Source organism: Octopus sinensis, linkage group LG8, assembly GCF_006345805.1.
Source record: "Octopus sinensis linkage group LG8, ASM634580v1, whole genome shotgun sequence".
NCBI classification, from domain to species: Eukaryota; Metazoa; Mollusca; class Cephalopoda; order Octopoda; family Octopodidae; genus Octopus; species Octopus sinensis.
This window is the reverse complement of record NC_043004.1, coordinates 18047643-18065670: the sequence shown is the minus strand read 5'-3', so window position 1 is coordinate 18065670 and position 18028 is coordinate 18047643. Positions and strand designations below refer to the sequence as shown.

General features: G+C 37.4%; 1 protein-coding gene and 1 long non-coding RNA gene across 5 annotated transcripts in view; one reads left to right on the top strand and one right to left on the bottom strand.

Annotated features, from left to right (window-relative positions):
- LOC115214931 (neurobeachin-like protein 1) overlaps positions 1–16473 on the top strand; it is a 345811-nt gene extending 329338 nt beyond the window's left edge. For all 4 annotated transcript variants that reach the window (XM_036505273.1, XM_036505272.1, XM_029784012.2 and 1 more), the window contains exons 52-58: positions 941–1050; positions 3639–3811; positions 5941–6035; positions 6899–7015; positions 10466–10627; positions 12903–13051; positions 14247–16473. In XM_036505273.1, the coding sequence (XP_036361166.1) occupies positions 941–1050; positions 3639–3811; positions 5941–6035; positions 6899–7015; positions 10466–10627; positions 12903–13051; positions 14247–14388 (948 nt within the window). In that variant the 3' untranslated portion in view covers positions 14389–16473. The remainder of the gene's footprint in view (positions 1–940; positions 1051–3638; positions 3812–5940; positions 6036–6898; positions 7016–10465; positions 10628–12902; positions 13052–14246) is intronic.
- Positions 5227–12199, bottom strand: LOC118764498. The gene is made up of 2 exons (XR_005000310.1): positions 12156–12199; positions 5227–5297 (listed from the first exon to the last, which is right to left on the bottom strand). It is a non-coding gene; the product is annotated as an uncharacterized LOC118764498 (long non-coding RNA).
- Positions 16474–18028: the final 1555 nt, after the last annotated feature.

Below are 18028 nucleotides of genomic sequence, written 5' to 3'. Positions count from 1 at the left end.
TGGATTTGGTAGACGGAAGCTGAAAGAAGCCCGTCGTATATATGTATGTATGTGTATATGTTTGTCCCCCCCAACATTGCTTGACAACCAATGCTGGTGTGTTTATATCCCTGTAACTTAGCGCTTCAGCAAAAGAGACCAATAGAATAAGTACTAGGCTTACAAAGAATAAGTCCCGGGATCGAGTTGCTCGATTAAAGGCGGTGCTCCAGCATGGCCGCAGTCAAATGACTGAAACAAGTAAAAGAGTATGCGTTTGTGTGTGTGTTTGTGCATGTGTGTGTGTGTGTGTGTAAAGCTTTACTTTTATATTACACTACAGAATACGGTAGAGATTATAATTTTTTATGACTTACTAGGGTTGTCACTGTTTAGTTACATATTTAGGAGTGGTTGTAATTTACTTATGGAATTTATTTATCAATACGGTTGTACATTGGGTAAATGTGTTTGTAAGTTGTGGTTTCTTTGGTATGTTTGTTCCAAAACAACACTTATTTTAGTGCTGTTGACACTGCCAAATTGAATGGCACTGCCCGGGTGTCGAAACCATAATGATATCTGTGGGGCAGCTGATGATGGATGTATGCTGAATTGTTGATATGGCTGTGGAATAGTATTATAACACATTCTTTTGATATAATCATTTAATATCTGCTTTTTTATGCTTGCCTGAGTTAGGTGGAATTTGTTGAGGCAGATTATCAACAGTCAGATGCCCTCCATGTTTCCAACCTTCACCTGTTTCCAAGAAAGTGAATATTTTCCTATAACTATACATGTTTTTCATAGAAGACTGAAAACAAAACAACATCACTTGTATAACTGTGATGTTCGTTTAAATATCTCATTATGTCAAGACAGAGAGGTACACACACACACCACACACACACACACACACACACACTTGCATTGATGATGATCATTGTATTTTTTGCAGATAACTTTGACTGAGGATCGCGTACTTGGTGTCCATGGTTGGCTATGTTATGATAAATCAATTTCCCACTATTTCACCTTTGAAAAAGATCCTTCTCTGGCAAACAACAAGTAAGTTTTAACCATTTCTTTGGATAATTCTCTACAGAGATATTTTGGGTCTGATTATTTTAGCAAAATTTTTGAGAAGAAATGTTTCTCTTTACAGTTTTATAATCTCTTGACAACGATGATGTCCATCACAGGTTATTTATCCCATGATCATCTTGATTGAAGAGATATAGTTTATTTTCATCATCATCATCATTGTTTAATGTCTGCTTTCCATGCTGGCATGGGTTGGATAGTTTGACTGAGGACTGGTAAGCCAGGAGGCTGCACCAGGCTCCAGTGTGATCTGGCAAGATTGCTTCAGCTGGATGCCCTTTCTAATGCCAATCACTCCGAGAGTGTGGTAGGTGCTTTTTACGTGCCATCAGCATGGGAACCAGACAGGCAGCACTGGCATTGGTCACATTTGAATGGTGCTTTTTATGTGCCACTGGCATGGGTGCCAGTCAGGCAGGACCAGCATTGGTCACGCTCAAATGATGCTTTTTATGTGCCACCGGCACATATATATGTATTCTAGAATTTATCATTCATTATGCTCTTCTTTTGGCTGTTATTTCTGGCAAGTCAAGCAACCATATTGTAACTCTCTTGTTGGTTTGCCTCCTTTGCCCTTTTACTTGTTTCAGCCCATGGCTGACTGCAATTCTAGGGTTCTGCTGTTAGGGGCTTTAATGGGCAGACAGACAAGAGAAGAGGAGCATTTAAAAACTCACTGACTATTTAGGGTCTTTATGTATTCACCTATATTGAGAGCATAAAACAGGGGTGAGGTGCAGTTGCACCCACAGGCTGGTATACTCCTAAAATTTTCAATTATAAAATTTATACAATATTCGCATGCCTATTTGCGACATAGGGCACATTTCCACTATGACTTAAAACAGACTCGAACAGAAATCATCCGGTAATTTCCATTTGAATGGGAATTTTGTTTTCCCTATAAAACACATAATGCTAGGTTTGTACCACCCCCTTGAGACCCAACTACACTCTAGTTGAAAAGTATAGAATACCTCAAGTAATATAAACGTCCTAAATTCAGTGACGGCGTTAATGAATATGTTACGTGTTAATTTAATGTTTAATTTATCTTTATTAATGTATATCGAATTAAGCATAGATTTATACAAGATTTGCACAGATATAAGAGTTAGAACTTGTGATCCACCTACGGATCTTTTCTTGGGAAATTTTTGCCCACCAAGCTAAAAAGTTTCCCCACCCCTGGCATAAAGAGAAAGACACAGTAACAGTAACCTTTCCATCACGCTCTCATCCAATCAGAATGACCCTGTCATAGATCTCTTCTTTGGAGTAGCTCAGTATTGCTAGTAAGCAAAACACTAGTGAACAACAGCCTCATTGCCTATCTCAGAAAAAATTGTACCTCTTCATGGTACCTATTTTAAAGTTTGATTGTTGCTGATGGTCCTAGTGAAAGTAGCAGAATGGCTTTAACACGAATTGGTTTCAAATTTGAAACTTCTTGAGAGAAATTGACCCTATGAACTGTGTCTCAGGCAAATTTGAGAGAGCGGTTTTGCATTCCATTCTAAATATGGCTCCCTGCTGATAATGCTGCTCCACTGGAACTTCTGAAGTTTGATTAATTAGAGTTGATGCAACAGTCTTGAGAAGTGTTGGCATGTCATCTAGCAGTTCAATATGTTTGCGAAATTTTAAACTGTTGATCTATGAGTTTGATTGATCAGAATAATTAGCACCTCAATTAATGATCTTTTTTTCATAATTACATAACTTGTGTAATGTATTTCTAATTATTAAATTATTTTGGCTGATTTGTAGAATCATTTGAGCATCAGAAAATTGTTTTGGATGAAGCGTCAGGTGATATGATGTGCTTGAGAAAACATCACAGTTCATATGGTGAAGTTCTCTCAAGAAGTTTCAAATTTGAAACCAATTTGTTAAAGCCGTTCTGCTGCTTTCACTAGAGCCACCATATCAATGCCAGTGCCTCATGACTGGCTCCCATGCCAGTGGCACATAAAAAGTACCATCCGAACGTGGTCAATGCCAGTGCCCCCTGACTAGATCCCATGCCAGTGGCATATAAAAAGCTCCATCTGAACATGATGATGCCAATGTTCCCTGACTAGCTCTCATGCCAATGGCACGTAAAAAAAAGCACCCACTATACTCGTGGAGTGGTTGGCATTAGGAAGGGCATCCAGCTATAGAAACTTTGCCATATCAGATTGGAGCTAGGTGCATCCTACTAGCTTTCCAGATCTCGGTCAAACCGTCCAACCCATGCCAGCATGGAAAGTGGACGTTAAATGATGATGTATTTGGTTTTAGCTTATTACAGTCTAAGTTAAAAAATCCTTTAAAAATATTTTGCCTTTCTTTCTTACTATTAATCAAATATAAATGCTAAAAATATCAGTCGAGTTCTGAGATTGGTTTAATCAACTGTACCCCCCTTCCCCTCTCTCTCAAATGCACATGCACACACACACAAATTGTGCCAATGTTAGATAAATCAGTTATTACATTGCACTCTATAACATTTTGAGGTTGAAAAGTAATAAGTTTATAATTTTGTTTTATATCTCCAAAAGGACAAAGAAAAGGTTACCAGGGGCTTTTTCACCTGGTCTGAAAGTAGAGCCGAAGCTGTTTGTGGTCTCCCATGATGCTCGTCTTCTGTTCACTGGGGGCCATTGGGACAACAGCCTCCAAGTGTTTCATTTAAGCAAATCAAAGAAAGTCAACCACATTATTGGACACATTGGTAAGTTGTGAAGATTGTTCTGTTTTTTTTTTTTACTCTTTTACATTTTAAATGGTGAATTTGTAAAAGCACTAAAATAGCAGATAAGATGTCCTGTGGCATTTTATCTGGTTTCTCGTGTTTCGAGTTCTAATCCTGTTGGGGTCAACTTTGCTTTTCGGCCTTTTGGGGTTGATTAAGTACCAGTCTGTAGTAGAACTAACTACTTCTTAAACCCTTTCACTCCCAATGAAGCTTAGGACATTGAGAACTTTTTTCCTGCTCTTCTCGCCTCTGGTTTGTCTTTTTTGCTTCTACCAAATCTCTTTGGTTTTAAGTTGTCTTTGATGCTTCTGTATGTTCAAGATGAATGGAGTGGCTGTGTGGTAAGTAGCTTGCTTACGAACCACATGGTTTCAGGTTCAGTCCCACTGCGTGGCACCTTGGGCAAGTGTCGTCCACTATAGCCTCAGGTCGACCAAAGCCTTGTGAGTGGATTTGGTAGACGGAATCTGAAAGAAGCCCGTCATATATATGTATATACATATATATATGTGTGTGTGTATGTGTGTCTGTGTTTGACCCCTCCCCACCAACATGGCTTGATAACTGATGCTGGTGTGTTTATGTGCCCATAACTTAGCAGTTCGGCAAAAGAGACTGATAGAATAAGTACTAGGCTTACAAAGAATAAGTCCTGGGGTCGATTTGCTCGACTAAAGGTGGTGCTCCAGCATGGCTACAGTCAACTGACTGAAACAAGTAAAAGAGTAAACTTAGTTGAAATTCAGCCTGGCTCTCTGTCAGTTACAAGAACAATTGTTCCAATAGATCCGATCAGTGGAACAACCTGCTTGTGAAATTAACATACAAGTGGCTGAGTACACCACAAATACCTGTATCATTAATGTAGTTCTCAGGGAGGCTCACTGTCACAAGGCTAGCCCTTTTGCATGACAGGTACAACTCATTTCTGCCAGCTAGAAGAACTTGAAATAAATTGTCTTGCACTGCTGGGAATTGAACTCACAGCCATACGACTATGAGCTGAAAACCCTAACTACTTAGCCGTGTGCCACTTTCACTCTCAAGAAGTTGAAATTCATAACCATAAATTTAACTGTTGTAAACCTAGTTTCCTCCAACAGTGTCTTTCATTATACCAGCGTTTCTTTATCCAAATAATGTTATTTCTGTTCATAAGACCTCTATAACAATCCTTTCTATTAAATGGCACAAAGCCTGAAATTTGGGGGGAGGGGGGAAATAGTCACTTGCATCAACCCCAGTGCTTCACAGGGATTTATTTCCATCGACCACGAAAGGCTGAAAGGCAAAGTTGACCATGGTTGATTTTGAACCCAGAATGTAAGGACAGACGAAATGCCATTAACCTTAGTGCCATTTCATCTGTATAACTGCCGATGCTGGCACAAATTTATCCAATTATAATTCATAATTTCTATATAAAAATCTCATTCATTGTATAAATAAATATACTGAAAAACTCAATCACCATCTTAAAAAAATCATTTAATAACAAAATTACTACATCCCTTGTAACAATATTAAATAAATCACAACAGATAAACAATAAACATCAATAAATCAACGATATTATGTGTATGTATATATATATATATATGTGTGGAGGCGCAATGGCCTAGTGGTTAGGGCAGCGGACTCGCGGTCGCAGGATCGCGGTTTCGATTCCCAGACCGGGCGTTGTGTGTGTTTATTGAGCGAAAACACCTAAAAGCTCCACGAGGCTCCGGCAGGGGGTGGTGATCCCTGCTGTACTCTTTCACCACTCTTTCTCCCACTCTTTCTTCTGTTGGCCTGCTCGCTTAGCCAGCGGGGTGGCGTCATTTGAAGGCTAAAACAATGCGAACGCATTGTGACCAGCGATGTGTAACAACATCTGATGGTCTGGTCGGTCACGTGATATATATATATATATATATATATATATATATATCAAAAAAACCTAAGATGTATAAAATTGCAACAATTAAAAATCAAACCAAAGTCAAATTAAAATATGTAATAAGAGATAATACGAAATCTATTTTCGAGGTATGAAATATTTTGCTACCTCATTACCGCAGATCTGTGTAATAATAATACCAATAAATGCCATTCTTCTTCAGATGTTGTCACCTGCCTAGCACTTGGTTATTGTGGAAGCCACTTGATTACTGGCTCCAGAGATACAACTTGTATGATCTGGAAGGTATTGTTTCAGGTGAGTTAATTATTTTTAACCTTTTTGACACTAAATTGCCTCGGTTGTCATGTGATGGTTGGGGGGACAAACACAGACACACAAGCATATACATACACACACATATATACACTATATATATATATATACATATATATATAGATATAGATTTATACAAAGGGCTTCTTTTCAGTTTCCATCTACCAAATCCACTCACAAGGCTTTGGTCAGCCTGAGGCTATAGTCGAAGACACTTGCCCAAGGTGCCATGCAGTAGGACTGAACCTGGAACCATGTGGTTAGTAAGCAAGCTACTTACCACACAGCCACTCCTGCACCTATATGTTGAGCTTCTTTCAGTTTCCATCTACCAAATCCACTCACAAGGCTTTGGTCAGCCTGAGGCTATAGTAGAAGACACTTGCCCAAGGTGCCATGTAGTGGGACTGAACCTGGAACCATGTGGTTAGTAAGCAAGCTACTTACCACACAGCCACTCCTGCACCTATATGTTGAGCTTCTTTCAGTTTCCATCTACCAAATCCACACATGGATTTGATTGGCTCAGGGCTATAGGTACAAGACACTTACCCTAGGTGCCTTGCAGTGGGACTGAACCTGAAACCATGTGGTTGGAAAGTAAATGTTTTACCACACAACCTCGTCTGCTTCCATCATTACTGCTTTGCCACTAATTTACCAATATTTCCATTACCATTCTACTTCCTGTACTTAGCTGCTTGTACTCTATACTGTGCTTCCATCATTATTTTTTGAAGCATTTCAGTCATTACAACTCCAGGCTATTCTTGACCCTGTGAACATTCATTGATTAATTTTCTATCACCTCTTACCATTCTTTACATCTTCCATTCTTTCTTCAGGCTGGGAATGCTTGCAGCTTATCCAGTAAACCAAGCCAGATCCTCTATGGTCATGATGATGAAGTCACTGCTGTACATATTTCTACTGAGCTTGATATGGCTGTGTCTGCATCCAGGGTAGGTTTTCTAATAATTATTCATTTTTATTTGCAGTGAAACTACAACTACTACCACCACAGCTTTTGTGATTCATTAATGTGTCGGTGTCATTTCGTTTACTTTACATTTTTATGTATATTGCATCCACAGAGAGATGAAGTGATGTCTGAGATAAGCTCAATGCTTCATCTTGTTTATGAGTAATAAAAGAAAAAAGAAAAACCTATCTTTTGTTCGAAAGCCTCCTAATATTTACTTCCTTCCACTACAAAGTTGATCCCATAATGAAGTAAAAGAAATAATAATAATGATAACACACGCACACACATGTATTATCATCATTTAATGTCCATTTTCCATGGTGGCATAAGTTGGATGGTTTGACAGGAACTGATTACCTGGAGAGCTGCACCAGGCTCCAATTGTCTGTTTTCGCATGGTTTCTACAGCCAGGTACCCTTTTTATGTGACACCAGCACCATTTCCTTTTAAGTGGTACCAGCATGGGCGCTGTTTATGTGGCAACAGCTCTATGTATATATTTGTTTGTTGGGGATTTCCCATTGGCTTCGATATATGCAGGTCTAACAGTCAGTAGTATAGCCATTAGACCATTCTCATAGATGGTTTGTTTTCAATGGTGAAGACTTCTGTAGGATCTGCTACGCTTTATGGAAATAACTATATCAGAAAATTGGTACAAATGTTTGCCACAAACTCAATGAAAGTCAGGTTTTGCTATTAGTTTTCTCTATCTCCTGGGTTAATTGCCTTCACTATGGATAGGATACAACCCATTCCTGTAGGCTAAATGCACACTTGGGTACCAAACCAGAAAAAGTCTACACACAGACACATAGACACCTCTCTCTCCCTCCCTCCCTCTCTCTAAATATAAATATTTTAGGTATGGTAGATGAATTCAGCAAAAATTTAGATTCAGATGAATATGGTACTTAAGTTGAGGTACCAGAATTTAGTACGGTATTATCCATACAATTTCAAAATAAGGTGATGTTGCTTATTTTGATATAAATATGCATATATATATATAATCAAAATAAGCAACAAGGATATCCAAGGTAGTGTAGTACAATCGTTTCATGCTACTTCATTTTATTAAACAATTGTTGCTTATTTTGATTATAATCACCCCATACCAAATTCTGGTGCCTTTAACTTAAGTACCATATTCATCTGAATCTAAATTTTGCTGAACTTATATATATATATATATGCACACACACGAGGGTATACTGAAAAGTTTTTGGCTTTGGGTAAAATAAAATACAGGAGGATCAGTTTAATTATGATTTTATTCAAAATATTCCCCTCTGAGATTCACACACTTATTGCAGGTGGTCCTTCAGTTTTGCTAAACCTTGCAAAAGAACTCAGAAGGTTGGGCCCCAAGCCAGGCCTTTCATGATACCCTTAAAGCTAGGAACTTTTCAGCATCATCTCATGTGTGTGCGTGTGTGTGTGTATGTATGTGTGTATATATATATATATATATATATACACACACACACATACATACACACACACACAACACACACACACACAACACACACACACACACACACACACACACACACACACACACACATATATATATATATATATATATATATATATATATATATATTATATATATATATAACAATTGTTGAACCTATGCCAGCATGGAAAACAGCAGTTAAATGATGATGGTACATAGTTGGATGACCACTGATTATCCTAGATTTTACCTGCCCTTTGACAGATCTTGTTTTCCATCCGGCAGAGTGTCCAATATCCACCTTACTTAACAAGTTGTCTTAGCGGTGTTGTCAATGTAGTCACCAATGGCTTCCAAAGGGAAGGTGGAGGTTATAGTAAAGTCACTTGAACTGTTAGAAATAGCTATCAAATCCACTTCTATCATCTTAATAAAAAAGAAAGACACAGTGATCAGTATAGCCCTTGATATGTATAAAGTGACAGGCAGGTTATGACTTGGATACCTTTTAATAGATTTTCTCAATAAAGGCCAACCTGTGGCTAAACAACATCTGATCATTTCATTTCTGTCCCTGGGGCTGACTGGTTTAGTCAGATGAAGAGTAGCCTCCCTTGACGACACTGTCTCGTTAATTTTTATTCAATGTTCCAATCTGCTCTGATCATAGCAAGAATTGTTTGGATTCTCACTGTTGTTCGTGAATCTTACGAATTATTTCATTGTCGTTCCTTTTTTTTTTTCCCCATTGATTTCTCCCTCCCACTGTTGTCTCTCGTTTTAGGAAAATTAACATTAAAGTCACTATTCCGTTTACGTGACATAACGTTTGCAGTTGTTAGCTTAGTGTTTTCGTTAATATTCTACCAGGTCGTTACAGAGGGGATAAACAAGGACAGAGATCGACCCCAGTGCATAACTGGTACTTATTTAATCGACCCCGAAAGGATGAAAGGCGAAGTCGACCTTGGCAGAATTTGAACTCAGAACGTAGCAGCAGACGAAATACCTATTTCTTTATTACCCACAAGGGGCTAAACACAGAGAGGACAAACAAGGACAGACAAACGGATTAAGTCGATTATATCGACCCCAGTGCATAACTGGTTCTTATTTAATCGACCCCGAAAGGATGAAAGGCGAAGTCAACCGCGACAGAATTTGAACTCAGAACGTAGCGGCAAACAAAATACCGCTAAGCATTTCGCCTGGCATGCTAACGTTTCTGCCAGCTCACCACCTTTCTTCTTATCACTTGTAGTGGGACCATATCTTAGTGATAAAAAGAGAGACTAGTTTTAATAGTAACAGAAACGTCACATCTGCCGCTATGTTCAAATTCCACTGAGGTCGACTTTGCTTTTCATCCTTTCGGGATTGATAAATTAAGTACCAGTTGAGCACTGGGGTCGATCTAATCCCCCAAAATTTCAAGCATTGTGCCTATAATAGAAAGGATTGTTATTTTTATGAAGGTGGGGGACTGGCAGAATAATTAGCGCCTTGAACCAAAAGCTTAGTGACATTTCTGCTGGCTCTTTATATTCTGGGTTCAAATTCTGCCAAAGTCACTTTTGCCTTTCATCCCTTGAACATCATCATCATTTAACCTTTCTTTTCCATTCTGGCATGGGTTACCCTGTTTCACAGAAGCTGGCCAGCTGGATGTCCTTCTTGATGCCAACCACTTTACAGAGTTTACTGGATGTTTGTTACATAGCACCAGCAAAGATGTCTTATGTATGACTCCCACATGGGTGATTTATACATGGCACCAGCATTTTTTATGTCAAAAATGCAGGATAAAATATTTTCTCAAATTATGAAAATTTATCACCAGTGATGCATATGGCAGTTATGTGAAGTCCGCAATGAGCCACTGGTGGTATATGTGAAGGTTAATGTGTTAAAATTTGCTTTGATTTACATTTTAATTTACAACCATTATCCTTTCCTTCCCTCTCCAGGATGGTACTGTTATCATTCACACTGTTCGTAAAGGACACTACATGAGAACTCTACAGCCACCTTGCGATCCAGCGGATTGTTTAAATATACCTCAAATTGATGTGGCAGATAATGGCCAAATTTGCCTTTTCTGTGAACATTATCAGACACCAAGAACTACTGTGAGTATATCGTTTTCTTTTTTTTTTTCGTTTTTGCTTTCTCTTTCTCTCCTGTGACCTCCTCTTCTGCATCATGATTGACTCACCAGGTCCTAGGTACTGGTGCTGTCTGGAATCTTTTGATTTACTGAAAAATATCATGAAAACAAGCTGCTGAAATAGGGTTCCTTTGATGGATCACTGGACTACCGTTTCTTGACAGGGTGTGTAGCTGAGATCGAGGGAGTCTCTCTGGGTTGACCTGATACTTCTTTGCATTGAAACAATACAACTGTGGGACTAAAGGTATGGGGTTAGACTACTGCAAGAAAGAATGATGAGATAGAGCCAATGGAAAGGAGACCCAGGGGTAAACCAAGAATGAGATGGTTGGATAATATCCAAAGTCGCAGTTGGTCCTGCTTGGCCATCCAACCAGAGAGTCTAACAATGGTTATTTCTGATAGGACTCCAAGGAGGAAATGCCTTAGGACTCTACCCCCACATACCTCCCAGGAATAGTAGGTAGAGATGGGTGAGGGTGGATAGGTGTGGCTGTGTGGTAAGAAGCTTGCTTCCCAACCACATGGTTCTGGGCAAGTGTCTCGTACTATAGCCTCGAGCCAACCAAAGCCTTGTGAGTGGCTTTGGTAGATAGAAACTGAAAGAAGTCTCTCATGTATATAATAATAAATGCCAAAACAAATTTCTGTGTGTCAGTGTGTCACACTTTGACCCTCCTCTCTCACTATTCAATGACACTCTTTCTACTCCTCTTGCTGGGGTGAGAGTAATAGTAGGCATAGAGACGGTGAGGGCAGTAGTAGACTGACAGTTGAGATGGTAATGGGGTGATAGTAATGGTATGGGCTCTAGTTGTGATAGAGGCAGAAGCGATGGTGATGGTAGCTGAGGCAGTGAGAGATGACAGTGATAGTAAATGATGTGAAAGACAGTGGTGATTGTGGTGGAGGGGGAAGTCGGTGAAGTCAAAGGTATTGATGGTGGTGACGTCAGAAGTTTGAATGGTATGTGTATGGCAGTTGTGGTGTCGAGGGTGATAGTTGAAAACAGTCAACAGAGAGAGAGAGAGAGAGAAAGAAAGAGGTTAGACAGAAAGAAAATTGTACTGACCCCAGGTGAAGACAAAAAATGTTGTTTATAATGAAGCTTTGCAATAAGTTCCAAGTCAACATATTATATCATTGTTTTGTCGAAAATTGTTCATTGCTTGAAAAATATTGGTCAAATTTAATAAAATTTAATATGTACTCAATGCATGAAGTGTCATTATTGAGCTCAAGGCCCAATGAAGATCCCTCCACCGGAGTTAGCTTAAAAGAGAGAAGACTGAGATAAGATTAATAAAAGTTTACTAATACATTGACAAGATCAGACCTACACTTGTTTCGATTCATCACTTGTAGCATAAAAATAAACCAAATTTAATTTAATTTAACTAAATCAATTTAGTTAATTACCACACATGAGAATATATTCAAGGAAGGACATACAAAGAAACTTTTCATATTTAAAACATAACAGATACAATTAACTGTATCTATTTTTATTAATGTATATATTTTAAACTTTAATGGTACACTCTATTCTTCCTTTTTAATATTTTAAATATAATAAATTTATTTTTATGTCCTTCCCTGAAGATATTCTCACTTGTAGTTATTAACTAAATTGATCTAGTTAAATTCAATTAAATTTGGTTGATTTCATGCTACAAGTGATGAATTGAAACATGTGTAGGTCTGATCTTGTCAATGTATAAATAAACTTTTATTAATCTTATCTCCATCTTCTCTCTTGGTTTTGATAATATTAATGATATATATGTATGTGCCTATATTGTTAGGTGTTCAACCAGTTAAATCTTGGATATTTTTATCCCTCTTATCACCTGTACTTTGATGTACAGGTGATATCAAAGTACATCACCTGTACTTTGATATATATGTGTGTGTGTGTGTATGTTTGTGTCTGTGTTTGTTCCCTCACCATTGCCTGACAACCAATGTTGGTGTATTTATGTCCCTGTAACTTAGTGGTTCAACAAAAGAATCAATAGAATAAGTACTAGACTTACAGAGAACAAGTCCTGGGGTAGATTTGTTCGACTAAAGGTGGTGCTCCAGCATGGCCGCAGTCAAATGACTGAAACAAATTAACAAATAAAAGAATTTCAGCCGTGTCACTTTTCAATCCATTCTGTTTTTTTCTGAGGTTTATTGTATTGATTTTGTTCATCTGTGTTTTATGATGTGTATTTTTGTCTTATTTCCAGACCAAATATTCTCTCCAATTGTATACAATTAATGGTAAACATCTCTTCCAACACCAAGTTTCCCATGCCATTCACCATATGGCTATTGGTGAAGATTACCTCGTTACTGGCAATGATCAAGGATATCTCACTATTTATGAACTTTTTGGGTAAGTCAGACTATTCCACCTCTAAAACTTAACCTGTTTCTATACAACTCCAAAGAAAACATCGGGCAAACTAACAAGGAACTCTGTAAGTAGTTTAGAAAATTATTTGTAATTCTCACAACGAGAGATATTCAGCAACAGTACTTTGGAGTAAAGATTGTTTGCCAACATAACATGACAAATATATAAGAACGCAGAGTGGACAATGGCCAGAATTCTAAATTATTTATCAGTTTATAAACTTCAAAGAGAGAGAGAGAGATAAGGGTATAGTTGATGAACTACAAGTAAATATTTTATTAAACCCAGAAATATAAAAAGCTCAATTTGTATTTTAAATCTCCTGATACTTGGAACCTAACCAAATACAACAAAGTATTTGAATTTGTCCCCCAATTCTCTCTACCAGCATCAACCCTTCAGATATGTATATGATGTATTGTGTTTGTAACATTCACTAATTTTACATAGCTGCAGGAGTGGCTGTGTGGTAAGTAGCTTGCTTACCAACCACATGGTTCCGGGTTCAGTCCCACTGCGTGACACCTTGGGCAAGTGTCTTCTACTATAGCCTCGGGCCGACCAAAGTCTTGTGAGTGGATTTGGTAGATGGAAACTGAAAGAAGCCCGTCGTTTGGTGTGTTTACATCCCCGTAACTTAGCAATTCGGAAAAAGAGATCGATAGAATAAGTAGTAGGCTTACAAAGAATAAGTCCCGGGGTTGATTTGTTCGACTAAAAAGCATGGCCGCAGTCAAATGACTGAAACAAATAAAAGAATAAAGACCTTTTCACTTTCTGGATGTTTTGGCCTTGTTGATAATAACATTTTTAGTATGTATCTTACAGGATAAATTGATGAGATAGATTTATATTTGTTCATCACTGATTCATTCATTGCTGAACTTGGATAACATAGTACGCTAATTGTAAATAATGTGACGTTTATCTTGAATTGATTGATAACATGGGTCGGACCACAAAAGCACACCCCAGTGAGCTTCTACAATGCTCCAGACAATTTGGGGTCTTGGAACAAAATCCTTTGTTTCCTTTATGTTCTGTTGTTCATTTATCACTGGTATTTAATTCCCATGAAAAATGAGGAAAATGTATTAGGTAAAATTTGTGGAAACTTCATTGAATATCTATGTATCTAATTTCTTTTTTTGTTTTTTCTTCTTTTTCCCCCCAGACTTGCTGTAATCACAACGATTCCCTTGCTGGTGCCAATACAGTGCATTGCATTCACACCCGGTAACACCCACATTCTTGTCGCTCTCCGTGATGGCAAACTCATAATTGTTGGGACCAAAAGTAAAGCTGAGATAAAATAGACCACCTTCGTTTTAGGACCCACATTCTGGAACATCTATCTGTAAACAACCCCTTAAAGCTATTTGGCAGTTCTAATGAAACTTCGTGCAGTTGCTTGAAGCTCATTAGGAAATTTACTGCAGCTCCTTGGTGATCATTATAAAACTCCTTACAGTGGTTATAGTGGAAACTCCTTGGGGATGCTTGACAGTCATAGAGAAACTCCTATTTCGTGTGTGGGGATACCATAAGGAAGCTCTTCATGAGCATTTTAAGGGGTTGTGGTGAAAAATACTTTGCAGCTCCTAGAGAATGTTTATGAAATATTTTAGAGCTTCTTGGAATTCATTATGAAACACCTCAGATGTCTTTATGACTATGTTTGTGAAACTCCAGGAAGCACCTTGGTGCTTACGTTGTCTTCAGTTTCCTACAGGTGTAAGCTATATGCTTCTGTATACAAATGATTGACACCCAACACAGTTCGGAGTTAGCAATGGCCTTGTCTTCCTCATGGACTTTTACTGACGACATACATAATTTATAATGGACTTTACACATTTTGAAAGATCTCTGTTCAATCCACATATATATATATATATATATATATATGTATGTATATATATGTAAATAGCATTTTGTATACAAAATAACTACCAAATTTTAAAACTTTGCTTATGTGTATGAGAGTGTATATACACCAATATACACTCATTATAGATATACGTGTAAATTTTTAAATCAGTGTGTGTGTGTGTGTATATGTACATGTATGCACACACACATATATATATATGTGGGTATGTATGCATATATATATATATATATATATATATATATATATATATATAAATATAAATATAAATATACATGTAGGTATGTATATGAATTCATTTTGTAAGTAAAGATATATGCTGATAGTGTGTTTAGAGAAAACTTTGAATTATAACGGAGAAGCAAACATTAAAAGAATTCATGGAATGAAGGTCAACAAAATTTCTTGATGAAATTCTTCTCTCCTGTTCTAAAAACTTTTCTTCCAAATGTTAACCAACAGAGAATAATTGCATAATTAATGTAAAAACGGAGCTTTAAAAATGAAGCCTAAATGTTGGGGGGGAGAGGATAGATTTTATTACTGGGTGTTTTACTGCTGAAAAAAAAAGAAAAACAAAAAAAAAGCACATATGACAGTGACTTTGCAAAAGATTTGGCCGTTCCTTTGTTCCATTTATTGTTGGTTTGGTCTCATTTGGTGCACTTTTGACAGGGTTGATAGTAGGACTGATAGTCTGGGATAGAATATTTTATATACACACATATATATAATATATATATGTGTGTGTGTGTGTGTGTATTTTTATGTATATGTGTGTATACATATGTAAGCATGTGAGTGTGTATGTATGTGTTCTTATATATATATATATATATATCTCATGTGATTGACCAGACTATCAGATGTAGTTATACATTGCTGGTCACAATGCGCTTTGCATTATCGTTTCAGGTCTTGAATGATATCTGCTAGCTTGGCTATCAGGCCAATATATATATATATATATATATATATATATATATATATATATACCCACATACAGCATGGCCACTGCCTGAAACAAAAAGTATGTATGTGTGTATGAGAGAGAGAGATACTGTGTTGGGGAGGAAGCATCTAACCCATGCAAGCATGAAAATGTAAATATGATGTGGGTGATGATGATGATAGTAAAAAAAACGAAAATGAGCTAAGGGAGATAACTCAATGGCTAGAGATGTATTTAAACAACCAAGTCAAATTGCTGCATATTAAACAAGATACACAAAGAAATTCGTAATTTATTGAAATTACCTCCCTTCCCAGAGAGGAGATACCAATCACTTGGTGCTTGTTGATACCAACTTCAATTTAGAAAGGAAGATAATTTCAAGAATTGAGAATTCTCCAGAATTTTATTTGCCATTAAGGAAAAGACAATTTGATTCTCTGAAGGCACGAGGGCAGCTGTGGACGCAGGTTTGTTTTACTTTGTTTCTGCGTTGCCCACACAGCAATTGTTTTACATTATCTTCAGCTGACAAGGTATGTGGACATATACAAAAAATGAGCTGAACACATTAATGGCCCAGGTAATTTGCATAATAAATGAAATGCAAATGAGCTGAAAGAAATAACTCAGATTGCCCTGTGGCATTTATTTAAACATCAAAGATGACTAAGAGGACATTAGGTGACATGTAAAATAAATTCTTTCATCTTTTGTTCTTTTATTTGTTTCAGTCATTGGATTGTGGCCATGCTGGAGCACCACCTTGAAAAATTTTAGTTCAACAAATTGACCCCAGGTCTTTTTTAAAAAAAAAAAAAACTCTGGTACTTATTCTATTTGTCTCTTTTCCCAAATCAACAAGTCACAGGATGTAAACACACCAACACCAGTTGTCAAGTGGTGGTGGGAGACAAACACACACGCATGTGCAACAGGTTTCTTTCAGTTTCTGTCTACCATATCCACTCACAAGACTGTTTCACTTGAGGGCATAGTAAAAGATACTTGCCCAAGGTCCCATACAGTGGGACTGAACATGAAACTGTGTGGTTGAGAAGGAAACTTCTTACCACACAACCACACCTGCACTTATATGAGTTCTTGATTTTTTGAAATTATCTCTAATTTCCAGAGAGAATAATCCAGTTGTTTGATTATAATTGGTGTCAACTCCAAATGTGATGGGGCAATTAATCCCAAGAATCAAGGATTTTCTCCCAGACTGACATGCCATTACGGATAAAAGTCTGTAATTTTGAAAAAAAATGTATTGAGGGTAGGGGTTAATTTTTGGTAAAGATATGGTTTTGAATGGACTGTTGAATATGTTATGGTAAGGCAAAGAGAGGAAAATCTGAGCACACGTTACCTATTTAACAGGAAATTTTACACACACACACACACACACATGTGTATGTATTCAACTGTTGATTTCTGAATTTGTCTATGTATACACAGAAAACCACTCTGATATGCAAACTCATGTATTAGTTCATATATGAAAGCCACATTCAGATGCATGCATGGGCATGCACACACACACACATATGCATGCACACAATTTTTAATAAGCGAGAGAAATATATATATATAGAGAGAGAGAGGCTGTGCTGTGATGTGACCTGTGAAATTTTATTTTATTTGGTTTTTAAATTTGAATAATGTATAATAAATTAATACTAACTAATGAAAAGTATAATTAATCGTGAACAGGAGTAGTAGTGGGGAGCATCATAGCCATGTGTTGACAGGGATTCTTTTGGGGGTTTGAATAATTCACCTTTGGAAACAGGGTTGTTTTGTTCATCATCCTTAAACAAACCTTATTCAGGGACCTTTTGATCAAGATGAGCAACTCGACCTGAAGAAAATTCTAACTGGGCCCCACCTGCAAGGTCATGTGCTGTGTTTATCTTGATATAAGGTCACCATGTCATGCACATATGGTTGTGATGCATGTGCCCAGTGTACCTTATCAGACAGGTAGTCATGGTGGGTATATTGGGCTTTGTGTATTTGTACCCCAGCGTCACTTTGATGGCGTGCACTGCTCTCTTATTCAATAGTAATAATAATAATTACAACAATCTGTAGTCCTTTTCAATGACTC